This window comes from Sodiomyces alkalinus (genome assembly GCF_003711515.1).
Source record: "Sodiomyces alkalinus F11 unplaced genomic scaffold SODALscaffold_2, whole genome shotgun sequence".
Lineage (NCBI taxonomy): Eukaryota > Fungi > Ascomycota > Sordariomycetes > Glomerellales > Plectosphaerellaceae > Sodiomyces > Sodiomyces alkalinus.
In genome coordinates this window covers 2,845,158-2,870,944 of record NW_021167080.1, presented here as the reverse complement: position 1 = coordinate 2,870,944, position 25,787 = coordinate 2,845,158, and the positions used below count along the sequence as shown (strand labels likewise).

The 25,787-nt window shown below is 53.1% G+C and overlaps 7 protein-coding genes across 7 annotated transcripts; 4 read left to right on the top strand and 3 right to left on the bottom strand.

Moving 5' to 3' along the window:
* Nucleotides 1–104: 104 nt before the first annotated feature.
* Nucleotides 105–1,887, top strand: SODALDRAFT_330439 (hypothetical protein). Its single transcript, XM_028611196.1, has 3 exons — nt 105–275; nt 841–1,086; nt 1,145–1,887. Exons 1-3 carry the CDS (start codon nt 257–259, stop codon nt 1,618–1,620), a joined length of 741 nt encoding a protein of 246 aa, XP_028468504.1. The 5' UTR covers nt 105–256; the 3' UTR covers nt 1,621–1,887.
* Nucleotides 1,888–2,314: 427 nt separating this feature from the next.
* SODALDRAFT_271383 (hypothetical protein) lies at nt 2,315–5,649 on the bottom strand (the record flags this gene model as incomplete). Its single annotated transcript, XM_028607768.1, has 4 exons — nt 2,315–3,217; nt 3,290–4,235; nt 4,298–5,158; nt 5,303–5,649. The coding sequence occupies 4 exons, from the start codon at nt 5,647–5,649 to the stop codon at nt 2,315–2,317; spliced, it is 3,057 nt and encodes a 1,018-aa protein (XP_028468503.1).
* A 390-nt stretch (nt 5,650–6,039) lies between these two features.
* SODALDRAFT_356709 (hypothetical protein) lies at nt 6,040–8,135 on the top strand (the record flags this gene model as incomplete). Its single annotated transcript, XM_028613935.1, has 7 exons — nt 6,040–6,176; nt 6,257–6,285; nt 6,352–6,411; nt 7,430–7,536; nt 7,608–7,699; nt 7,837–7,982; nt 8,077–8,135. The coding sequence occupies 7 exons, from the start codon at nt 6,040–6,042 to the stop codon at nt 8,133–8,135; spliced, it is 630 nt and encodes a 209-aa protein (XP_028468502.1).
* A 98-nt stretch (nt 8,136–8,233) lies between these two features.
* Nucleotides 8,234–9,085, bottom strand: SODALDRAFT_356708 (hypothetical protein; the record flags this gene model as incomplete). The annotated part of the gene is made up of 6 exons (XM_028613934.1): nt 8,234–8,347; nt 8,435–8,505; nt 8,572–8,632; nt 8,698–8,768; nt 8,859–8,948; nt 9,031–9,085. 6 exons carry the CDS (start codon nt 9,083–9,085, stop codon nt 8,234–8,236), a joined length of 462 nt encoding a protein of 153 aa, XP_028468501.1.
* A 575-nt stretch (nt 9,086–9,660) lies between these two features.
* On the bottom strand, nt 9,661–11,667 carry SODALDRAFT_273237 (MFS general substrate transporter; the record flags this gene model as incomplete). Its single annotated transcript, XM_028607887.1, has 6 exons — nt 9,661–10,342; nt 10,400–10,903; nt 10,989–11,028; nt 11,082–11,140; nt 11,213–11,522; nt 11,616–11,667. The coding sequence occupies 6 exons, from the start codon at nt 11,665–11,667 to the stop codon at nt 9,661–9,663; spliced, it is 1,647 nt and encodes a 548-aa protein (XP_028468500.1).
* Nucleotides 11,668–21,050: 9,383 nt separating this feature from the next.
* On the top strand, nt 21,051–22,372 carry SODALDRAFT_102575 (DUF1014-domain-containing protein). Its single transcript, XM_028606467.1, has 2 exons — nt 21,051–21,387; nt 21,696–22,372. Exons 1-2 carry the CDS (start codon nt 21,233–21,235, stop codon nt 22,219–22,221), a joined length of 681 nt encoding a protein of 226 aa, XP_028468499.1. The 5' UTR covers nt 21,051–21,232; the 3' UTR covers nt 22,222–22,372.
* A 589-nt stretch (nt 22,373–22,961) lies between these two features.
* On the top strand, nt 22,962–24,975 carry SODALDRAFT_348878 (hypothetical protein). The gene is made up of 4 exons (XM_028613392.1): nt 22,962–23,376; nt 23,448–23,542; nt 23,629–24,575; nt 24,698–24,975. The coding sequence occupies exons 1-4, from the start codon at nt 23,315–23,317 to the stop codon at nt 24,776–24,778; spliced, it is 1,185 nt and encodes a 394-aa protein (XP_028468498.1). The 5' UTR covers nt 22,962–23,314; the 3' UTR covers nt 24,779–24,975.
* Nucleotides 24,976–25,787: the final 812 nt, after the last annotated feature.

The following is a 25,787-nucleotide window of genomic DNA, read 5'->3' as shown; positions in this document are numbered from 1 at the left end:
GATACACAAATTCGAAGGCGGTTAATTAGTCCCACATCGTACCTGTCTGTCCCGGAACCTGTCACATGTTAGATGTTGCGGATCGACAAGAACCGTGGGGTCGGGGTTGGGGTTGGGTTCCATGACATCACCTACGTAAATGACTTCATGTATCTTCGGCGTACCTCGACTCTAAGAAAGATCACGCCGATACTTGATCAAGTTGGTTTGTCCCGTCAGTCTCTGATATCAGCTCGACAGAGACTAGGTATTCGCCATGTCTGATACTGAGATGGGTGAGTTTCACGCAACTTCCACTAGGCCGGTACCTTATCCCCCGGTGGCCCCGGCCCCTTCTCTTGTGCTTTGGTTACTCCCGTTCTCTATACGTGTAGTGCCCAAGTGTGTGAGAATGAGAAACGCATATGATGACGTCCAGATATCCACCAAAGAAATATCCATTCGTACTCCGTACAAGTCGATATCATCTTTCCCCTCTCTCCTTGTCACCCTCTCTCTTTCTTCCCCTCTCCCTCCCTTTCTCCCTCCCTCCCTCCCTTTCTCGTGTCATAAGCGCCCAGAGCCCATACCATTGTAACACAACCACCTCGAATACTCCATATATTAATTACCATTGCCATTATCCGCTGGCCTGACCCCTTGCCCCCTGGTCCCTCGCATCTTCATCAGTCTATCGAAGCTCAAAGTCGCGATGGAGAACCCAGGTTTGTACTCACCCCACCCATCCATGGCCAGCTTCTCATCTCTCGCACCGGGGGGTGTTTCTCCTTTCTCAAGCCTCGACTCGACACTTAGGGCTAGCTAGAAGGACCTATCAGTGCTGACCGTCCGTTTCTTCAGCCAAGGAGATCGTGCCCATCATCAAGTCCCTCGCCCAGGGCACTCCCTCCGACCAGGAGCGCGTCATCAACTCCTACTTTCTCCCCGAGGCGTCCTTCATCCACAATCTATGCCGCGTGCCCTCCTTCAACCCTCGCCATGTGCCCTTCACCGACCTGACCATCGGATCGCGATGGTTCGTCCTCATGATTTACCGCTGGTACCGCATTCTCAGTCCCCATATCGATCTCCAGGTCAACTCAGTCGGTACGTAACGAGGCAAGTCAGTTCCTGCTGTAAAACCTCTTTTAACGATGGAATCTAGTCCACGACGAAAAGTCGGACCTCCTCTTCCTCCACATCCGCCAAATCTTCACCTTCTTCTTCTTCCCCCTCTACCACGCCGACGTCAGTCTAATCACCCTCCTCCGTTTGGAACAGCGCCCCCTCTCGCCCCAAGGCGGCGCCGCCCCTCCCCCCGAGCCCGCCACCATTACCACAGACAACGGCTCCCATGACAGCTACGCCGCCGTCGCCGCTGTGGCTGGCGCCGAGGCCAACGGCTCCACCGACCTGCACGACGCCAGCCTGTCCACCCACTACTTCATCGCTTCCCAGGAGGACTTTTACCAGCCCACCGACCTCCTCAAGTTCATCGCCCCCTTCTATGGCGCCCCGCTGTATGCTGTTTGGCAGCTCTTCGCAACGCTCCTTAGCGCCGTTGGTGCTTTGATCTTCGCTCCCCTGTGGTGGACCGGGAAGCCTGGCTTCCGGGCCAAGCTTGGGAAGAAGGAGGCTTGAGACAGGGCGGGTGACCGAGTTTCCTTGCTCTCGATTACCCGGGTAATTCCATTCTATTGTGTGAATTTTTCGGGCCGTGGGCGCCTGGGTCAGACAGAGGATACTACATATTTGTTAGTTATCGGGAGTGATAAGTAACGGGATGGGAGAAAAATTGTGACAGTAAAACCAGGGGCTTGCAAGGGATAGGTACCGGTCCGGAGTTCGGAAATCGTATCTTAATCGTTCCTATTCTTCCTTTGATGAATCTCCATACCTCTTCGCAAGGGAGATGACTTGAGTCTCATGTTCAGTCGGATAATAATGACAATCGGAATGTAAAACGTGAAAATTGTAGTAGTTCTACCGGTCCTCTTTTCATCATTCATCCGGGGTATCGCTCAGCCGAATCAGAATCAGGCCCCATCTCTTCATATATGGCGAAGATCTGGAACAAGAAGACTGTCCAACCCTCCTTGCCTTTCAGACCCAGTAATATACAACTTACGTCTTTCTCTCCGTTTTGATCAGTATATACTCGCTGTCATGGCCGTGTCCCGTCCATATCATACCAGCGTATGTTCGTCATATTCCCCCCCTCCCCCCTCCCCCGGGAGGGGACTCGATGAGCGGCTTCGGCCTTGATCGATCCCCCTCTTGGAAGACACGAGTCCATTTTCCGGGCTATAGGCAGCCGTGCGAAGCGCTGTGCAAGTTACGCTCCTCCCGCGCCGCCACTCCCATTCGACGCGGCACCACCCCCGTTTGGCTGCTGCTGGCTACCGAAGAAATACCCGCTAAAAATGTTAATCTGCTGATCGTCGCTAAAATCATGGTGCATATTGTCCCAGTTCATGCCGAGCCCGAGATCGAACTGCTGCTGTCCAAAGTCGCCGGCGGTCCCGGGGACGGACGACAAGTCATCCCCGCCCCCTCCTCCTCCCGACGCGTCTGGGCCCATCTGCTGCAAGCCCTGGAAGAAATCCTGCATCTGAGTATCGTCGTAGTCCCATTTGGTGCTGCTGGAACCACCCGCAGCAGCGTCGCCGGAACCGTACTGCCCCTGCGGGTTGAGAAAGGCGCTCGGCGCACCACGCGCCCCGGCCGTGGTCTGTTGCGGTGCTTGGTTTTGCCGGAAGGGGCTCGGAGACGCCATCATGGCGGCATCTAGCCCCGAAATATCCGAGGGGCTCGCCCGGCCTTGCTGCTGCGAAGCGACTAGGGCGTATGGGTCGGATTTGAACGTCTTGGGCCGTGCCATGGAGGGAGATGGGATCGGAAGGTCTCCACTGGCCGAGAGGCTTGGAGAGGAGAGAGCATCGGACCCCGGAAAATCGATTCGGAACGGTCCCTGGTGCAAGGAAGGTGGCTGCCTCCTGTGCGAGACGCCGGCTGTGGAAGAGCCGTCGCCGCCGGCCGAGCTCCAGTCAGTCCTACTTTCTCTCCCTTTTCTAGGAGGGGCGGCGCCGAAGCCTCCCGTCGAATTGGCCATTTTGATGGTCGCTTTGGCGGTGCGGTTGAAGGCGTCGTGGCAGGTTTCAGCAGGGGGGCATTTATCGATCAGATCTGTGAATACGGACTTGGCTGCCAGGACGGTAAAATCAACCTCGTCCATTGTCTGGGTGGTCTGCGTTAGCAGGAGGGTCATAGCAAGAAAAAAAACAAAAGGCTTAAGATGCCCGTCACTTACCAGGCGGCTGCGGACGATGGGCGAATGCCAAATGGCATAGAGATATGATATGCCCGCCATGAAAAGGTGGTGAGTAGAGAGATATGTGTAGCTGACGAGGCCGCTGAGATGAAGCTGCCTGTAAATCCGCAAGATCTTCTGCCCTGCCTCAGCGACTTTGAGATATATCCTGTCTTCATCCTCGCGCAGTTCGGCCTGGAAAGCCGTAGGGCTGTTGACTTCTGTCGAAGTATTATACTCTCCTTCGAACATGGCAGGGACGCTCAAGCTCTGTCTGTAAAGCATGATGATGGCCTGCCAATAGTTGAGCTCGAGGAACTCTGTCGAGAAGGCGACTCCTGTTTCCTCCCTGGTAGGAGCGGAATTCCTCCATTGGTACAGCCTCCTGTCGATATCGATTCTCCACGAGCGGAACGAGTCGAAGCTGACCAGGAACGGCGAGGGCAGGTGCGCGTGCATATCTGAATTGGTCAAGTTCTGACCGGCGGCACGAGCCACTTGCGTCTGGTTGTACTGCAGGACCTGCAGGATTTCCGACTGAAGCAATCGCAGCTTGAAATAGTGATGCGCTACCTTCTTGTAGCTCGGCTCCTCGTCGACATCGGCCGGGAGTCCGACGAAGCCCGTCGGCGTGATGTATTTGTCGTCGAGCAGCGAGGGGAACTCCGTAGTGATGACCTGGTCGCTAATACCGAACGGCCGGCCGACGCAAGTACTGACAAGGCGATCGAACGAGTAGGTACACCACCACAAGCGCCGCCTCATGTCACGGATGACGAGTCTCTTGCCCCTTTCGCGCATCTGCATCTCCCTCGTCTCTTTCCTCTCCTTGCTCTCAGGCTCGTCGGTAGGCGGACGATTAGGAATCGCCGTTTCGAGATCGTGACTGTCCTCGCGATGCAGGCCTAGGTCAACGGCCAATCGAACAGCAACACCGATGATATACCTGTTCGAGATCAGCTGCTGCTCAGGGAGGACAGTCCAGTCCTCAGCTGAAGTAGAACTCACCAGAGGCCGGGGGGCACAGGTCGAAGCAAGGCCAGATTCGCGAGTAGCAGGACAGCCTGCAGGACCTCCAGGCCACCGCCGCCAGATCCGAGACAAGCCTCGAGGTGCACTATGGCGCTCGCATGATATTCCTCGGGCTGCGCCTGGCCGAAGTTGTTGCTATCTACGGGATTCGTGGGTCCACCAGCTCCGGAACCCTCTGACTTGACGGGCTCACCGACGATGACGCCGCAACCGATGGCGAAGACCATATTCAGCATGTAGAGCTCCCGCGCGCCACGAGCGCCACCTTCGGTTGTGTAGGCCTGTTCGAACATCTGCATGAATTCCCCCCGGTGGAGGATGGGAATTTGGGGATTCGCATGTTCGAAGTATAGTGTCACGAGCCTCAAGGCGACGGATTTCTCGGGGAAGGGTGCTGGTCGAATCGTGGGCTTGGTATGCAGTCCGAAGAAAGAATCTCGCATGGTGGTCTTGCCTGGCCCTCGGTCAGGGGCCCCGTTGTTATCCGACACTGAGTGTTGGACAGCGGCGAAGACAACGCGATTGAAAGAGACACCAGAGGCAGAGGCAAGGGACCGCGGCTTGGACGGACTGACGATGTTCAGCATTCCCGAGTTGGCATCAACCCCCTTCGCCTTGTCGAGGTCTACCCGATGAACCCGAGATGGGCCTTTCGACACATCATGTCCTTCCACGTTGTCTGGTTGCATAGGGAAGCCGGTTTCGGCAACGGATCTCTTCGGTTCATTGCCGGGCCTAGAGCACGACTCGAGGTCTTCGGCTGGGGGAAAAGGAATGTTGTTTGCGCTCAATAAGGCCTCGAGCTGGTCAACTCGAGTTTCCAGGTAGTACACATGGCTGGAAGGAACTATTGTTAGTGTGCACGCAGAAGACAAAACAAAACGGCCGTGTCTTGCCGACTAAGAAAGAGGGGACCGAATCCAGAAAATCAAGCTTGAACATAACCTTGTCTGAAGCTGAAGATTGGCATGTCGTACGCACCTCCTGGGTATCACCTTTTTGGTGATTGGATCGTAGCCCACGCAAGCGACACCGGCTTTTGCGCAGCTGGCGCAGGCGGGGAGCTTCTGGTCGCAACGGTTCTTCCGTAGGCGGCACCTGTTGCACGCGCTCACATTGCGAAACGTGCTGGACTGGAGGGCGGCAGAACCGGTGCCACCAGTCTTTGCGGCCTTGTCCTCCGAACGGACGGAGCCAGCGTCATTTTGGTCGGCCACCGGACTTTGTCCATTACCGGTGGAAGCCGGCGAGGCGTCTTCTTCGTCTTGAGATTGGCGCGGCCTCTTGGAAGGTTTAAGGGTCGGGGAAGGCGGCGAGTGTGCAGACATGGCGACAAGCGGCTGTCGACGGCTGCCGTCTTCAAGACTCGTGGTGGCGGAACATGCGCAAGAACAGAGAATAGCTCGAGACTGGTACAACCGCCCCTTTGGAAGGCATCCATGTCCAAGTCAGCTGCATTCCGGGTACTCCGGGGTATGGGAGGAAGGGAAAAGGGGGGGGGGGGGCAGTAGGAAGGAGAGCAAGAGAAACGACGGGGCGATATGGAACGCGATAGCACGAGGTGAGACATGGACACGAGAACGGAGTAGCATAGGATACGTACAAGAACAGGATCGCTTCTAGAGACTCCTATATAGACCTCTATTACGACTATTTATCTCGAACTCGATGCGGCCCAGGACGACTCGGCTTGCAGCATTTGTATCAGGGAAAAGGCAATGGAAACGACGGAACTTCCAGTCAGCGGGCTGGAGGCGCGGGGTCTTGAGGGTCGGAACTGGAATCGCGAGACTTCGAAAGAGAAGATTGAGACGGTAGCGAGAGGAGCCAGTCTCGCAAAAGAGCGCCGCCGCTGGTGACGGTCACGGATCCCGGTGCATGGGTGACGGAAGCCTCGACGGGTTGCCGAGAATTTTCACGATCTATTTAGCGCAGCTTCGGTGACAGCCTCGAGCTTGAGGTTGGTTGACAAATGCGCGCCGAAAAGAGCGTAGACGAACAGCGACCGAGTCGGATCGGTGAGTTTTTAGACGAAGCACATGTCTCGCTCAATGATCTGGGCCGTACGAAGTCGAAACCTTTCTCGCAGAGTGTCTATGGAAGAATAGGAATGAATAGGAGAGGCAGCATTACCTCGAGGAGCAAAGATACATAGATACGGCGGAGGCCCTTGTCTTGTGGTTGGTGGTTTGCAAGTTACCTTACGGTTACTTAATCCTATCCGTGATGTTTGATTGGATGAGCTTAACCGTTAGTGGACATTGATAAGGCCTAGCGGGGGTCCTTGACTTTATCAACTCCTCCAAGTGCCGTTATTATTATCAATGAACTCTTTTACTTCGTAGAACGGCCTTTGTGTCTGAACTCTGGAACCCTAGCGTCTTCGCCATTAGGAATAAGTGGTTCAGATCGGGTTTGTCGCATTCTAAGCGGGGTGCGGGATATGTCTGGCTATTTACATAATGTCAATTGCCCAAGAATTACCATGAAAATGGGATCTGAAGAGATGGTGTTTACGAAGCAGTTGACTGAATGAGCTTATCAGACGCATACGGGTACGTTTTTATCCCGGATGGCCGAACAAGTTCTTTATATAAGGTACCTTACCGTACATACACGAAGAATTACAGGTCCAGTGAAAGGACCGAAGCACTTTACGTAATCACATTGTAAGGTATAGAGCGCTTCGGTTCGGGGTCGGGCCCGCTAGTCCATACACGCATGACGCGTGGGGATCTTCCCGGTCTTTCAGCTTCCTATTACGTCGTGGTACTCAGCAACACCAATCTCCTTCCAATTTGACAGGCACCTGTAATTACTTCGTACTCCTAAAGTTATGGGCATTTATTCTTTTCATTTCGCTGTCTCGTTGACAGCTAAGGAGAGACGGGAGATGCATGTCGTCTGTGAACCAAACAGCACCTTGGGAGAATGAATATATTCAATGCGATATCTCAGCCGAAACGGAATGCCTGTTATACATAGAGGCCGTGGGAACAATCGTGACGGCGGCAAGGAGACCTAACCTACTATATTAGGGCAAGATCCCTCAGGATCTCAGTCAGCCACAATGAATACCCGAAGATAATGCGACACGTGGGTGGTGAGGACAAAAGGAGGTCAGATCACAAGACGAAAATGGGTGGGGGTGGGGGGACGTCTGGGAGTCCCAATTCCCCATTCCGCGACACGCCTCTCACCTCACCGCTTTTGAGGTCCGCGTGGCTTTTCTGAAACCCCCACGATTGGGTCTCAGACGTCAACTCCCACTTCCTTCAACTTCTAGTCCAAATACCTACCGTTGTACATTGTAGACAATTTCCGCCCAGCCGCCCAGCCGCCCGGAACCCACCCACTCACTTCCCACTCCGATTTTCTGTACATATGTACTCCGTAATTACTTCATGCACACGTACCGACTTCGTACATGCGAAAGCCGGCTGTATTAGGTAGAAAACGTCCTTTTGCGCCCCCTTCATCAGAAGTACATAAGGCACGAATACCACACGGGACAGGGACAGGGGCGCAGCCCTCGGGTTCCAACATCGCCCCGGACAACTCGACAAGAATCAAGAATCAAAGTTGGGACACTTCACCTCCAAAGATCGATTCTTTGAACCTCTCTTCACAAATTCGCGCAGGGCTGCCAGGAATCAACAGTGTAACATCCGGGCCTGACTCACGAAATCCGGCGCCGCGCAACATACACCGCTCTTTTTTCCGCGCCCTCACCTTTTGTGAGTCCCTCTCGTGAGCTCTCCACCCGCTCCTTCTCCCGTCGGGCCATGACACACCGGCAACGCAGCCAACTTGAGGCCTCGCTTTTTTTTTTTTCTTTTTTCTTTCCTTTTTTCTATTCGTACATGCGCCGAGGAACCGGGACGGGTAACCACAACATGGCAAGGGCCGCCACTATTTGCCATGAACTCCCAAAAGGCGCATGCGGTGCTGCCCTTCGAGTATCCGATCTGCCGCCTGTCGTAGTATGTCGCCGCGGGTGGGCTTCCGGGACGTCCAGTGTGCCCTCTCACGGGTGATGGCATGAAGACTGAATCCCCTCCGAACCCGATCCCGATCCGATCCCCAAACAGACGTATCCCCACTTCACATTACCTGCTTTGCCCTGCCTTCGCCTTTCAACTTGGGATGATACAACGTGTAGAGAGCACTTCGTACCACAGTGTCTGGAATGATGCGGAGCCCTCTCTTGCCCTATTCAGCGCCCGACGCGCTGCTCGTACCCGACACACTCCACATCGACTCTGACTCTCCCTGCTTTCCTTCCTTGTTTGAATCCTGGTATGTTTTGCACTTTTGTAAGATGTGTGGCACGAAGAAGCAATGAGCCAAGTGTGGTATCGTAGTATCTGTGGTACCACGTCCCATGTAAATGCCCCTGTTTCTGCTAATTTGTGGCACATCATTTCGTCCACTCCCGCCTGCCTGCCTGTTCCATGTTACTCCCTGCTCCTGCTCTCAGCCACTTAACCTCAGAGAGACGTAATGCCTTCAGCAATCGAAACCCCGGTTGACTGACATTCTGTAACGGGAACCTGGCGTATCCCTGCAGCGGGACCGGGGTGGCTGCTGGCTGCCACGCGGTAGATCCGGCCCATTGGGTTGGACGCTGGAACTCACACATCACATTTGTGCCATGGCAGGAACCCCAGCCACCTTGTCGTCCTTTCCTCGGAAATGCGAAAACGCACGCTCGTATTGGTGAGTGACCCTGTCGTCGCCCTCCCCAAAAAAAGAAAAGTTCATCGTACTGTATCCTGCGAGGGATGTCTGTTCTAACTATTGCATGACGAAGTGGCGTCCCTTGTTGCGCGTCCCAAATCCCTCCAAATGATAATAATCCCTCGTAGCCAGAAAAATCAATTACAAAAGTTCGTATGGTGAGACAACATGCCTAAAACAACGTGCGCCCTAATTCCGGGGCAAACTCGTGGGAAACAAGCTGCCAGGCCTGCACGGAAGAGAACAGAGGGGAAGAAAGAAGAGGGGGTAAGAAGAAAGAAAACAAAGAAACAAAAAAGGCACCATAGCTCCAGTCCTCCCCCAATTGCTTCCCTTTCGTATGCCCTTGTACACTTGATTGCCCCTTGGTTCCCGTCCGGTATCCCCCTCTTTCCGTAACAAATGGTATAAGTCCCATGTGTATAATCCAACGCCAGTTTCCCCTGTATTTTACTCATTTATTTCGCATGTCCGCTTTCCATCTGTGAATCGGTGATGAATCCGAGAGATGAACGGAGGAAGAAGGTTAATGGAGAGCTTGTGAGCGCTCAACGCCCACAAGTCGTGCAAACGCAAAGTGTGTCGGTTGTTTTGTCGCTCTAAGACCGCCTGGTACTTTGGTCGTCAGTCGTCAAGAGTCCATCTCGCTCTCTCGCGTTGACAGCCGTCTCAATGTCGTTAGCAGGTTCATCAAACCGGCCGCCGCCTTCCGTGATCTGGAGACTGAGGAATGCGCCGATGATCGTGATTAAGCCACTTGTCCACCAGGCGAGGCCCGAGTAGCCGCTTCGCAGGCCCAGGGCGTAGAGGAGTCCAGAAATGGTCGGTCCGAAAGCTCGACACAGGCTCGCGGTCGAGGCGGCCACCCCGTTGATCATCCCCAAGGTCGTCAGGTTCGGCACCGCGTTAGTGAGAAGGATGGCGTTGCTCGGGTAGGCCATGGTCGAGAAGGTACACTTCCAGATGACTAGCATGTAGATGCCCACCAGTCGGAGGTTATCTGGAAGAAGAACCAGGTACGGCGTTGTGAAGTAGAGGAGGAAGTAGGACATCGCCAGAATTCGGAATAGTCGCAGCGGCCCCAGTCTCCTCGTGACCAAGGGGAAGAGGAACAAGTTGGAAAACATCGAGTAGACGCCTTGCACGGAGAGGATGACACCAATCTCCTTGGTCTCCATGCCGAACCCGTCGACAAACTTGAAGGGCAGATGGAAGTCCTTGTGCGCAGGAGGCTTCGTGCTGAGGAAAACGGGAAACAGCTGGTCGAACGTCATGGTGTGGCTGTGATTTGCCAGTTAGCGATACTGAGCCTCTCATCTCAAAAAGGACCACACCTACAATGCCAGAATGCCGTAAGAAATGATATTCAGGACGACTGGCCTGGTAAAAACTGTGGGCTTGGGCTCCGCCGCGGCCTCGGCGACGTTATACCGCGAGAAATTGAGATCCAGGGATTCGCGGGGTTCGGGAGCGGAGGTCGTGTTAAGACGTGGTGAATTTTCCGTTGTGCGGTAGCCTGGAAGCTCGTCGTCGTCGGCGTCGTCGTCCAGCAGGGCCTGCTTCTCCGCTTTCTTCGATGCAAGTTGGCAGTTCCTGGGCCGCATCCAAGACATAAAGTGTTTCCCGAGTTCTACTCCGCGGTCTCTGCGATACTTCTTCTCCGAATGCGTCTCCTCCAAGAACAAGAGGCCGATGATGACGCCGCAGCAAACTGTTGCAGCGCTGAACAGATTAGGAAGCAGGTAGGGGTACTTATCCCAGATTGTCCCCCGTGCAAAGAGGTTGGGATAGCTGATACACGGCCGAGCGAGGGCACCACCTATCATGGGTCCGACAATCGATCTACCATGGCAGTCCGTTAGCTCCATGAACGGTTTAAGCGCACTTTCTTTACCACCCCTTTCTCTTTCTCTTCCGCATGACTTACCCAAGACACCAGACCAAAGGCATTATGGTGTAAGCGCGAGCTATATCCCGTTAGTGGTCGAAATACTTTTGGGTCCCTGAGACATCGACATACGCTGGTGTTCCTTGACTGTTACAAGCTCGGCAACAGTAGTTTGCAGGACTCCGATATTCCTACTTGCGTGTCAGCTTCATGACAGCGGAGGTCAGGCAGCCTGACCGTGCGTGCTGTGGCGCCAGACATACCCATTCAGGAGACCACCCAATGCGCGGGCAATGAGTGCAACAGTAAGGTTAGGCGCAAAGCCGAACACCATAACACTCAGAGCCGTACCGGCAAGGCCAGTCAGGAGAACCGGCTTCCGTCCAATTCTGTCACTCAGTTTTCCCCACATGACTCCCGTAGAGAATTCAGCTAGAGTGAAGGCAGATGTAACCATTCCAGCATACACGGAGATCTTGCTCTCATCCTCGGTGATGTGGAAGTCCTCGATCATGTAGTAGATATAAGGGAAGATAGACATAAATGCAATCGGCTCGCATATCCTGCATAAGGCTGTAGTAGAGTCGGCTATGGTCAGTATACGTCCTTTCTTACAATGCTCCAGAACCAAATGGAAAAGTTAGAAGGAAAGACAAAACAACGTACCCAACACAAACATCTGCCGTACAGGAAACGGAGGTAGCGTCTTGCTTGCCATCATGTCATCCGCGGTAGCATCTCCAGATTGGAGGGTCGAATACCCCTTTTTTGTCATGGTCGAGGTTGCCAATGTTGATGTGAAGTATCTCGATGAGAGGACCCAAAGGGAAGAACGGAAAGACGTCCACGATATGGCTTCCAAGTGGCAGGGCAGGTGTCGTAATAAATCTCGGGGGGGGGGGGGGGGGGGGGGGGGGGGGGGGGGTTGTTCGGTAGTTATGATCTTTCTCTCTGTGGGGGACGACAAGCCAGATAGATATCTGAGCCCCCTTATTGTTCCAGAAATTGAAGCTGCACAAGACGCTAACAGATGGGCTAGCAGTCAGGGGGGGTCGGTGATGTCACCAGCAATATAAAAGAAACTGGAAGACATGAAAAGGAAAAAGGAAAGTGAGACCCGGACTCTTCAGACGATGTGACTAGCCGGGTTTATGAAGTACGAAGTACAAAATAGCACGGATGGCCAAGGTACCTAAGGTAATGAGCTGAAGGATACCTGTAGGTACCGGCAAAGGGTGGGATTACTTCGCACGAGGTACGTTGTACGAAGTCGACATTGACGTCCAGGAAGACCCCGGATCGGCTGTGCCAGGACAAGTTAAAGGCACCTTCATCTTTTGCAACGACTCAGAGCATTGGGCATGGGGGATCTGCTTATGTAGGTTGGAACAGCGGTGACCAAGCAAACAAACCAACGCGATTCACCCCCCCCCCCCCCCCCCCCTTCCCGGGGTGGATGCGGCGAAGGGGTTCCCCTGGTCGACTCTGCCCACCCCGACTCGATGGGTGTGATATGGGCCCTTGTCCCAGAGCCCTGGACACCCCCAGGGCGCCCTACGAAGTATTACACTGTAGTGTATTTCGATGGCCGACCTACTAAGTGACATGGGAGTGGGGCCTGACCCTGGCCTTCATCTCTCGCCGACGAGTACGGAGTACGTTGTACTTCGTACTTCGCTCATCATCCTTCGTACCCCATGCCGATAGGTAGGTAGCCACACAAAGCCGGAACGTTCATTACATCCCCTCCCGTCCCCAGCAGTTTGAGACAGCGTCACGTTGACAGAGCAAGCGTTCCATAGGAGGGGGTTGGTAGTAGAGCACGTTGTAGTCGTCAGGGTTGCTACCCAGGCCGGCATGCCATGTCTCTGGTATGGATGAAAAAGAAAAGAAAGCTGCGGTCCTGGGGTGTGTAGCGGATACATGGTTACAAAGTACCCTTGGCATTACAAGGCTATGAGCTAGAAATCGCATGGCCTTCCGTTGGAGGGGAAGGGGGGGGTGTCGGAGGGGAATGCGTAAGGTTGTTGCTGTGAAATGTGACAAACAGCTTGGCTTGACAGACAGGCCCAAGCACGAAAGAAACGAGGCTTTTCCTTGTATGTACCTTATGTACGTCGTAGTGTAAGGTACATATGTACAATACATACGTTGTACCTCGGTGGATCAATACCAGACCGCTCCTTGGAACGTCGTTCGAGGCCCACCTGTACCCACCATCCTTGCCATTTCCGATGAAAAACCCCCCGCTATGACCGACATCGTTTAGAAAGCTGTGTCTCTCGCCGATGGGATTGAGAAGTCTCCGCTCAGTACCCAACCCAACCCTTGACTGACGACCGGAACGGCGCCCGAGCCGCGCTCGCAACTGGCCATGTGCGCCCGTCCTGTGCTGTCCGATGATGAGCGATGACGATAGAAATGATCACGTTGGCCTTCTCTTTGGCCTTCTCTTCACGCGTTTGTAATCAGCACAGAGAAGCGGTGAAAAGCCAGGGTCCAGATTTGTCCGGCCGGCCCCAGCTGTTCGTCAAGACGTTGCGGTGCAGATAAGATACGCTTGCCTAGCATCGCCTCGTCTCATCTCATCACGGTGTTTTTCTCCATTCGTTCATGGTTGTTTCTCTCTGGAACTGGTTACACAACGGCGGCAGCTGCCCGTCGGGTAGCGTCCGAAATCTTGTGCTGTCCTGTCCTGAAACGGCTTTCAAAGAAGCAAGTCGTTTTCTTGACGCGTTCTAGGAAAAGCAAGTAAAAAGCCTTTGAACGCCTCAGGCCACGGTCCCCATGTGCCGTTAGGCTTCTCCCGTCTGTGGTTGGCTTTACTGACCGTCTGAGTTCATGATGTTAAGTATGCGAAAAGGGCTACCGAACTCTTTGCTTTGACCCCGAGTCGGGATTCTGCGATGGAATACATACCGCGGGTCGTCTGTCCCATATTGTGACTTGCTGATCTGACAGGCAGGCAGTCCACGCCCACGCCAACGTTGCAGGGGCGGTGCCGCCTTGCGCTGGATAAAGACCAAATCCCTTCATTTACCCCGCCATCGTCTTGACTTGTACGAACCAAGCAAGCGGGTCGAACCGCATCCGGGTGGGCAGGTATGTACAACGTACTATCATAGCGTACATACGTTGTACATATGTAGGTAGCTAGGTACGGTATCCACACGTATGCAGCGCAAATCAGCGCCTGTCGCTATTTCGGATTCGTGGGGACCTAAGCGAGAAGCATGTTGCCTGGCAGAGATGAGATTGCGGATTGCGGGTACTACCATACCTATCTGCCCGCCGGAGCGCAAGTGCGGGCGAACTCGTCTGACGTCGATCTCAGTGACCATTCTCAGCTTGGTGCAAGGAGGGGGGAGGGAGGATGGATGGACCACAATGTAACCTTGCGTGTGCGTACTCCGCTCCGTACCTATTGGCGGCGGAGCTGTGCGAGATACGTGGAGTACCCTAATAAAAGATCCCGCGGACTGGCTGGTCGGATAAAGAAACAGATTATAGGAAAATTATCGAAGATCATGTGAACGTATCAACGAGGACACGGGAGGGCGAAATCATGGCTTGGCCAGGGTGAATCTCTCTCTTAGTGCATTTGCATTCCTTACATACACCCCCACATGGCCGAAGACCGAAGGACTTGTTCGGAGGCCTTGTTGAGGGAGGGCTCTGTCCCTCGTCATCGAGGTCCTGAGCCACGAGGGTTATGTAATTTGTTTTGAGCCAAAGCTGTGCTGTCCGTAGGATTCGTTATCATCTCATATGGACTCGGGATGAACGTCTTACCTTCTCGCAAGCGCAGTTTCCATACTTGTAAGGGAACCTGCATGTGTCTTCAGTTAGAACAAGGTCCATCCCACTGCGTCTCAGGCAATGCGATTACAAACTTACAGCCCATCTCTTTCTTTGGAGTCCTGGACAGAGGATGCGAAGGTTGCGAAGGTTTTTTTTTTCTTCTTTTTCTTTTTCTTTTTTCGTAGTTCGTAATAGAACCAATAGTGAAAAGGGAATAGCCATGATTGGGAAATTGGTCCCTTGGGTCGGGAATTGGAGGCGGCCAGGATCAGGGTTCCAATCTTAGCTCATCGTGGTCCCAGCACCAGCATTTATGGGTGATGAGCAGCCATACCTAGGTAAATTACGCACCGGAGCCCTGTGTAAACCATTTCGTTGGGATAGCTGACCCACGCGAGTGCCGGAACGGGTGCCGACCTTAACTAATTAGGTTTGAGCCCCCTTATGTACGCATTCAGCCAGGGCTAGTACTATTATGTACTACCTTTCTATCAGCTCTGCTGTGGCAATACACTAAGGTAGTCTGCGAAAGCGGAAGTGGACTTAGACCACACTTGGCTCTCAGTTGTCCCGTCCGAAAAACTGACCAGCGCACGCAAAGGGAAATGGTCCTTCCAGAATGGCGGATACGTGTGGAGGACGGTCGGCAAGGGTCCATCCTGTATCTCCTACCTACGTACGAAGTATGTAATGTGCAGGTTGTATGTCGTGCAGATTTCATCAATTCCACGATGAAACTGCTTCGTGGATTCCGCTCCCACGTTGAGGTAACCCTGACCCCCAGCCCTGATTTTCTTGGCGTGTTTGTGTGCTCTCGAGACCTCCTATTTCGTACGCCCTCCCTTCGCGTTATATAAGAGAAACGCCCAATTAGCAACCGTAAGAGCATTACACAACCGAGTTTCTCAATCCGTATCGAAGTCAGTCCCATACCTCTTAGGTATTCCGACATGGGGTTGGGCATAGCTCTCACCTCATCGCTAAGGTATCAACAGTCCAGACATACTTCGTGAACCAATCCTAACTAACAAATGGCAGGGAAACACTGGAAATTCTTGCAAAGGCTTGGGAGAATTGGCTAACAACAACTCGTGTCCCCTCTATTACATACTCTCTACCTTACATTTCGTAGCTTGCACGGATACCGGTGGATTGGTGGCAGGATTGGTGCTGATGAAACTGCTGGTGGGAACTGGAAAGGTACTCGTGGGGTACATACCCAAACCCGGGGATCGGAGAAAGTCCTGGTGACCCGGATGACCGGAACTGTCAGGGACCATGGAAAGTATCCTATTAGTCGCACCGAGTGGAAACGCTAGGCTTGGCGACCCACCGAGGGGGAGGAGCCGAATGGCTGGGGAATACAGGTCTCCATGCCGGACTGGTGAGGTAGGTTGGGAGGGACAAATAAAAGGAACGGTTCGCTTCCGATGGGCTGTGGTTCTCGCGCCGGTGTTGTAACCCGTCAGGAACAGGTTAGCCCAGGACGACGACATACTGAATGCTACACTTAATGTTCGTTTCAGACGAGCTAGCAAGCTACATTCCGCCACGCCCTAGACCAACGCGGCGCGATCGGGTTTCTTAACCCTATTATTTGCCTCTGGAACGGAACCAATGTTTCGAGTAATGTGGCGCCCATACTTCTAGAGATTCCATTGCATGCGCTAAATATTCCCCAATTTCCATAGTTTTGCGTGTTGTCCCTGGGAAAGAATGGAACACCGCTCGTTCATAGGAATAATTCGCTAAACATTGACGTTTGAACCACATGGACTCAACAAAATAACACCACACAAAAAAAAACGAGGGGGGGGGGGGTTGAGGGGGGGTGGGAGCTGCCATCAAACTAGCGTCGTAGGTGGCGCTATGAAGCCCAGGCGACACGAGAACTGATGCTGTTGCACATCCAATGTGTGTACATTGTACGATGTAAAATGAAGATTTGAAACCCTTGTCAAGTGCCTAGTCGAGTGGGATGGAGGGTTGGTGGATAGACCCATGATTCGCAGCTCGCTCTCGTCACGGGGAGGGAGTCTGGCACCGAATGCCCTGACCAAAGTGGACAAAATTGCCCCAGGGGTATGAAAATGGGGGAGGCCCCAAAAAAAATTATCCCAAGGGTTACGGCGATCTTCTCGTGTGACGGGTAAGCGGGATTAGCACAAGACGGGGGTCTCTGCAGAACTATTGGTTTACGATGTAAGCAAGTTCTGACCGACAGCTGAACCGTGAGCCTTAATCGTGATGAAAGGGGGCGGGGCTAAGGCTCATGTGACGTCAAATGGTTTCTTCTTTTATTTGATGTAATTTTCCCTTCTCCCCCGCCCCCCCCTGGAAAAAAAAAAGGAAACATAAATGAGAAGAAAAGGAAACCCCTATACACTCCGAAATACAGGTTATTCTAGAATGCTGTCAGACATAGTAGGCTGAATAGCGAAATTTAGTTCGCAGGAAGATGCAGAATTCATGGTCATAACCTTCGTCGTGAAAAGCAATACAATTGGCCAATGGGTGTCTTCGCTTTATTAACTCATCTCCTCAGGTAAGCATAAATAGCGATTGCTGGTTCATCTCCTCACCAGGTAACGAATTCCATCATACATATAATTACTAATTATATCGCATTATTATATTTTTCACTTGTAAGCTATTGTCAGAACAAGAATATCGGCACGCGAACTCATGATTCTCTTGTTCCTTATTAGAGAGTTCCCAAAGTATTACTCCAAGGGAATGTCTATCTACCTTAGATAGTACTACAAAAGGGGTTGTGTGACACACGTGACATGTACCCTAAAAAACCGACTCGGGGAACTAAAGTACCTCCCCGGTACGCCGCCTACTCCTTCTGACAGCTATCTAAGGTAAAGGTAGGTAAGGATCATACCTAATTCATACGACAACACACACCGAGCAGGCACATCCCGCCTATGCTAGATCATAGCTTCCTTATAATCCAGAAACAGAAACATATGTCGCTCCAAGGCGTTGTGCCTGACCCAGCATCCTCATCTTGTTCCCTTACGCCCATGGGTCTCCGTTCCACTTTTCCATTGTGTACCTCTTTGAAGTACAAGGGCGAAACTTATACTGCCCCAGGCATCCTAGGAGGTAGGGATACAGGTAGACAGGCAGTTGCATGGAGATGCAGCCAACATCGTTCTCGAGGATCCAGGACTCGGAGATTATGCTACAAGACACGCAGGCGTCATCTTCCCGTCGCTTAGTACTGCATTGCGAGTGCTCGTGATCCCCCAAGCAGCGCCGGGACGTGTGATCGATGGTCGCGACCATGATCGCGAGGCCTTCAACGTTCTGCTATGCATGAGATGTGACTAACCTGTCGCTTCAAATGCGCATCCTAACCTCCATTTGTTGGGTTGCTTGCCTAGACGTTGGGGAGCCATCGTGGTACTTGGCCTTGGCTCACCGCGTTGGCGTCGCCAAGCTGCTGCTGCCTTCTTAAGGACAATTTCCGCCGATCAGCGAGGTGCGAATCGTCACGACGACTGCAAGGTTGCCAGCCGCCGCCTACATACGCGGAACAATACCCGTGTCTGTCCCCTCTCCGACAACCCATATTGTTTCTCACTGATTAGCAAACTGCCCCTGATCTCAGATTACCGGTCAACCCTCCTTCTGTTGACCGGGGGCGTTGCACATCTCCAATTCAATTCCCACGTCAGCACCCAACCCTTGGCTTCGACGGCTTCTTTCGGCATCGTGAGGCTTATAGGGGCTCGGCATGTCATAAATCCTTCATTCGTCATGGTGTTGAGGCTTGCTGGGCTTTACATCGTTACTGATAAACGACTCTAGCCAAAGCGGAGCAGGTGTAATCGACGTCTCGAGGCAGATCACCTGGGCTCGTTGCACCCCACGTTGCATCCGTCCCTACAGTAAGTACCAAGCCATAGACGCCCGCAATCAAGTGCTCAGGTGCAGTCTTGTCGATTGTGTATGTTCTGCATTTGTTTGCAAGACAGCCCCATAGCTTGCCCCCGTGACTTGGTCCCCAACGAACCCACCTTGCCCAGGACGGAGATAACGACAACTCCCATTCGCAGGATGTCTTCAAAGAATGCGTGTCGAGCTTTCCCGGGTGTTCGATGCCATTTCTGCGACATACTCTCGACCAACCACTTGAATATTGCAACTGAGACGAATTAGTCGTACAGGACGTTTGACTGTAATTCCAATTCTCGCAAGAGCTCGGCTGCTGCGAGGAGAAGACGGCCGGTGGTTTCTACACTACATAGAGAACTCGTTTTCTCGCGCCATGCTTTCAGGGGGTCAGGAAAGCCTGACACCCTTGCGTCCCATTCCTAAGCCTCTGTATGTATCCGTACGTGCAAAAGCAAAAGTGCGCCATTTAATTCAGGGTAGGTGAACTCTGTGTGTCTGGTAGCCCTTCACGAGGACTACGTTAGGCACGCCCTGCAGAAGAACATATTTGCCATGAGCGCCTTTGCGTCAACTGTATTTAGTGGTTACCGAAAAATGCTGGTTTCAGGACCTACAAGAGCATACAGAAACAGCACACGACAAACACCCGAGGGAGAGCGAGAGAAAATGGAAATTGGGGACCGTGACCAATTTGGTGACCACATGACCTGCTCAAGCGATTCTTCTCGCCGGCTACGTGGCAGACGACCAAAGGCTCGGCATGGTGTTTGAAAAAATTGATCATCTCCGGGATGCTCGAAACAAAGCAGGGAAGGGTGGGTATGCACGGTGCGGTGACCGGTTTTGATGGCCCGGCCTAGGATAGTCCGTGAGATGTATCCGGCGTCTTCAGATTCGACGTGCACAGGAAGGGAAGTAAGGGAGCACGGGCGAGGGAAAAGCCGCCGTCGACAAACAACATGCCCTCATCCAGCCATGCATACCGAAATTGCGCTGGGGTTGAGAAAACGGCAGCGCGCCTTATTCAACAGGCTGCAGACGGCTAACTAACTTGCTTAGCCGTCGGCAACAACGTTCGAATTGAGAAGGAGTTCCACGTGTTCTTTGAGACCGGCGAATGGTCCCCGAGATGTCCGCCCGAGACATTGCCAGTGAAGAGCAAAGAGCGGCCAACATCCAAAATGCCTGGGAGACCCTCCTGGCTCGGGCTTTTGATCAACCTGGCAGCTGCAAGCCATGTTGCAGGAAGGGCGGTTGATCAGGCAAGTGCCAAGAATAATGGGGAATGGAAAACCAACAGATCAATGGGCGTTGACAATGACCCGGAAAGGGAGGTTCTGCAGCCTTCCTGACCGAAAATGTTCTCTGAGTGGCTCAGCCCACCACCGGTCAGCCTGGGTACATCGCAGAGATGTCCTTGGTACAATTTCTCAATGTCGCTGTTTTCCTTTCAAGGGCAATGACAAGGTAGCGATGAACGGAAAGACTGCGCGATGTTTATGCATAAAATTGTTTTACATTGCTTGTTCCCCCTCGTCACTAACCTGTCTCTTCTTTGCCTTGCCAGATGGGTCCACAAGCTTACGTAGTTACCATCCGAACCTGACTTCCTCAGCCGGGCGCTAATAACGTCTAATAACACCGGGAATAGAACTCCATACATATACTAATAGGTTGTCACTAAATCACAATATACGATAGACATCGCTGCTTTCTTGTATCATGAGCGTCGTTTGATTTGAGATAGAGGACGCAAGGCCTTTATATGCCCAAGTGCGCATGCAGTGGTATTGGCACGGCGCGCAGGAATAGGGGGAAGGCTGGTATACGTTGGGAACTTTCGTCTCGAACTAAGGTCCCAATGATGCCTTGGGCAAGGTACCGACCACCTAGGTACCGTAGGTAGGGCAACAAGCAAGGCTACATCACAGTATGATCGAGCCCGTAAGTAAGACCATAGTCTTATCGGTTACGTAACGGGCCGAATTACTAAGAGTATAATCCGGGTGGACGCTTGTAGAATCTGCACTATATAAAATACGGTGGTAGCGTTTCCCTAACGGTCTAACACAGTCATAATTATACATAATTGCTTCAATTAATTTTGACCTATTTTGTGACGATTTTGACTACGCTTTATCTGACAGCATCAACTAACTGTACGGAGAGTGGCCTTACTTCGCAGACAGGAAGGCGGGGATTACAGTAACACACACTGTGCACCATTTTGCCCCTCCCCCTCTTTAAAGCTCCATTCCTCATCCATGATTTGTCAAATTGCGCATCGACGACGTATGACTCCTTGTTCGCTTCAACGCCCATGTGCGTCTTTCCCTCTTTCCTTTCCTCGTCGACATTGCGTGTGTGTGCATGTGTACGGTATATGTGCGCGACGGTCTAGCCACAGCCACGCCGGCAAACTTAGCCGCTCACCGGTTTCGTCTCAGTAAGAATCCGATTCAGATTTGTCAAATCTCTCATTTCTCACCCTACCCGTCGAACTCGATTCCCGCGGTTTCGAAACTCCGCCACCGGACGCCTATTGCGCCAACGACCGATTTACAATACCCGCGATGGGCGGCAAAAAAGGTGGAGAGAACAGCAAGAAGGCTGCTGGTCAAGCTCGCAAACAAGAAGCGGCAGCTGCCAAGGCTACAGAAGCTGAAGCAAAGAAGGATGTCGTCGAGGACAGCCAATGGTCAAAGGGGGCGAAGAGCAACGCTAAGAAGTAGGTGAACCACCGAACCCGAACCACCAAACCACAAAAAGCATCGAACAAAGCGTGAGGAGAAACTAGAGAAACTGGGGGGTGGGCCAAAAGTGAGCGGGCATAAACAATGGACCGATGGGCGGAATCCTGCGCAATTGTTCCCATCGTGGCCACCCCGGCAAGGACCCCAGCTCACCGGTCGGCATCGAGGGAATTCCCCGAGCCCCCAGCCTAGCCCAGACCCGAGTCCCGGTCTGCTAGGAAACTTTGTCCAGGCATCCCCTGGTAACACATGGATATTGTGCTGATGCAACTCGGCCGAATAGGGAAGCAGAGGCTGCCAAAAAGGCCGAAGCAGCACGGAAGAAGGCGGAGCGCGAGGCCCTGTTGAAAGAGGAGGAAGCTAGCAACCCCGGGCGATCGGCACCCAAGAATTCCAAGACGGCCACTAAGAAGACGCGCGGGCTAGACCTGTCACAGCTCGACGATGACGGTGGCCGCGGAGACAGGCCGCTATCTGCACTCAACGCCTCGGGCATAGACAACGCCCTCGACGCCCTGTCGCTGACGGGACCGAGCGATACGAAGATCGACAAGCACCCCGAGCGCCGCTTCAAGGCCGCTTTCGCCGCTTTCGAGCAGCGCCGGCTGAAGGAGATGGAGGACGACGGTAGCGGACAGGGATTGCGGCTCGTCCAACGCAAGGAGAGGATTCGGAAAGAATTTGAGAAGAGCCCGGACAACCCTTTCAATCAGCTTAGCGCGCGGTTCGACGCGAGCAAGGAGGAGATGGAGGAACTCAAGCAGAAGGAGAAGGAGAAGATTGAGGGCCGACTAGGAGCCAAGGGCTGAGCGAGCGTCTTGCAACGAGTACATCCTTACGTCCGCCCTCCTTCTCCGTCCCCTGCCCCCGGGCCTTCTCTCTCTTCTCTTTTCTTTTTTTTATTGCCCCTATATCCTTCACCCCCACTCAGCAATAGCTAGGAGTACCCTAGGATGCTCGGTTCGCTCGTGTGGCTTGGATATGAAAGACCGAGAGACTGTACCTTCAACGCAGTTAAATTTACGAATGATTCGGCGACATTGGTCACACCGTCCTATCGTTGAAATCACCACTCTTGAATCCATATACGTCGCAGCGCAGGACAAGGGATATGATGAGCTGGCCTTGTTCTAGACCTGGGAATGGCGACATTTCGCTCTGGATCATGGAACATGGGGGCTGCCACTGTCTTTTAGGCGTATGGCTGCGGAGTATCCGTGCTTTCCTCACCTTGTCTGACCGGGTTCTGGGGTCGTGTGACTGCGCCGGCGGGACCGTAGCTCTGACTCTGGCCTTTGGGCCGGTCATTCATGCAGACAGGGGTTTAAATGTGTTGTGTAACCTCAACTTGCCCAAGCTATTCGTATCTAGCTCAGCCTGACGAACCAGGGCAGCGTTCCGTTTCAATCACTTTGCTTTTGACTCGTCTGCCCGCCGCCCGCTGCCATGCATAGACGAAACGAAGTCCGTTATCTCAAGCTTTTATGTCTCTGCACTACATTCCCATGTGTGATGTAGACTTAATATCTCGGACTTATAGTCCTGCGCAGGATTCCGGAATTTGATCATCAAAAAGTGAAGTGATATTACGAAGTGCGGAATAATTGCGAATAATTACTCCGTGCCGTACCTTAATTTAAAGCACCTTAGGTACCTGAAGGTAATCCCCGCTCCATTTTCCCTCACACTGTGCATGGAGCATCGATAAGATAAGATCAAGACCGGCAGAAATACACCGCTTTCGCACACCGCTTCAGGAATGACCGTGATGCCAAGATGGTACTTCATATGGAGATTGTTGTGAACCGGTGTCTCGCACTTGAGAGGCATCCAAGAAGAGCGGATATTTATTACTCTTCAAGTCAGCCATAATACGAGATTTTTGTCTCTAAATGTTCGATCATGGCTAGTCTCAAGTTGACGGGCATGCCGTCGCTAAGACGACAGCATACCCTCCTCGAATTGTGTGCACTATAGTCCCTTGAGACAATCATCTCGTTATTCTGCTTCGAACATGGCTAATAGGAAAATATAGCAATAGTCTCAAGCATGCATGTCCTGAGGGAGTGTTCGTCAGTCCCACACAAGGCGACCCGTCACTATGGTCAGGTGTAATGTTCATTCGGCGAGGTAAGGTCGAATGTTGAGATGGGTGACAACTTCCAGGCCATTCTCTTGAATTTATATTAAAGGAAGTCCACTGATCCCAAAATCAGGACCTTATGAGAACGCCGTCTTGCGATTTCAGATCTCCTTCGCGGACACCTACCCTACACTACCGCCCCTAATCACTTTCTCAACCGACATGTTTCATCCCCTGCTCGCCCCTCCCACCACTTATATGTACACCACCGATGTCCATGGAAACGGCACCGTTAGCGCAACCGACGACGAGCGGCTTCCTCCCGGTGGTTTCTCCCTGCGTCATGGCTTTCCCGGGTGGTTCGGGCGTCGCGGTCGGACCCAAGCTGAAGGCCGACACGCCACTGGGGGCCAATACTCGCAGCAACAGCAACAGCAGCAACAGCAGCAACAGCAGCAACAGCAGCAACAGCAGCAACAGCAGCAACAGCAGCAACAGCAGCAGCAACAACCGCCAGGCACGCCGGTGCAGGCAGACGATGGAAATGGGAGCTCCATGGCGACACCAGACTCCAGCAGAGCCAATGCTGCAACGACGAGCGGCGAAGACACCCCGACGATCTACGAGGTCCTCCGCTACATCCGCAGCACGTTCGACGACGAGGCTGTGCTTGACTCGGTGCCACTGGAGGCGGCTGGGAATCCCGGGGCGTGGCATGCGTGGCGCACTCGGCAGCGGATGAAGAGACCGGATCCGGGTTCGGTGGCGACTGCTACGACTTCGCCAGCCGGCGAACAGAGCAAAAATGACGAGGGGGAAGACGGTGACTCGAAGGAAGGAGAGCCAGCGGGCGACGGCAAGGGAGAGGGAGAGGGAGAGGGTGAGAGCGGGGGCAATGGCGAGGGACGAGGAACTGCCTCGCTTCCGTCGGAGCCAATGACGCCCACCATTGCTTCTAGGCAACCTGGGGAATGGAATTGGGAAGGCGTGTGGGAGGATCGGGTGAAAAAGGGGATCGCTACTTCACTCTCCGAGCCAGTGTTGTACGGTTCTTCAAGTGCAGGAGCTGGGGATGATCTGGTATGTGTCAAACATGGGGCAGAAAGCCATCTCCCTACGTTATACTCCCCCACTCCTTTCCTCGTTACTCCTCCCGTCTACGACAGCCACGGGACGAATCTGCATGCTAAATGTAAACACAGATTCATTTTCTCGCCATGGAAGAGGATGATGTTGCTGCTGTCAAGGAGAATCTGCTACGGACATTGGGAACAAGCGCATGACTTTCTGCTTCCTTTACTGGACTCGCTTTTCCCCTTTCACCCAACTTACCTTACCTAGTACCTATATACCCCCTGGCGTTGGGAAACTGATAGGTAGATACCGTATTTCTTTTTATCACGGCATAACCGCAAGCATTAGGGCTATCTTCCGTTCAGCCATTCTGTAATAAAATCGTCATGTCACACTTATAAGCAGCCTGTTGTTAGTGGTTCTCATTCTCCAATCGCCCTGCGCTGCACCACGACAACCACAGTATACAACCATGACAGCAAGGCCAGTTAGACAATCATTTAGCGACCTATCGGAGCCGGCACCTTTACGCATTACCAAGAGGCTGTTTAGGCCGAGTTCATCCAAGAATGACGAAGGGGACGAAAGCAACGAGGGCTACCCCATGAGGACTTTGAGCGCCGAGACGGACGACAGCCTTGGTAGCGCTTCCGAGCCGCTGGGAGGGAACTGGTCTTTAACGGTGAAGAAGAAACGACAGCAAACATTTTCCTCCTGTATCCCACGAGAAGAACCCGAGAGAACTTTTGCTTCGATGCCTCACGCCCGAAAGATTATTCACTTACCCGCCCGTCATGGCGGCGGAACATGCCAATATACCACACCTTGCCCCGTATTCAGGGCCTCGGATGCCAGTGACAGAGCTTATCTTGAAGCGTACGACTGCCATTCACAAGATGGGCGACTGGTGTCTGCTCAGCCCTCATATCACGACTGGGAAGAAATGTCGACGTCCCCTCCGCCTTTCCCGCACAGTTTTCCGCGCCCCGTCGCTCCAGATGCATTGGTCCTCATTCCGCACATCACTATAACACCCGAGGTCCCAGCATTGGACGAGACTATTGACTCCATCTGGGTCGCCGTGGAAATCACCGGGCAGGTGTGTGAGGCGCAGAGTGGTGCGCTTGGCGTGCCTCATACTGGTAGAAACAACGGGGGATTTGACTATGGTCTGTATCCTCACCCGAGAAAAAAGCACTCTTTTAAGTAAACGTGACT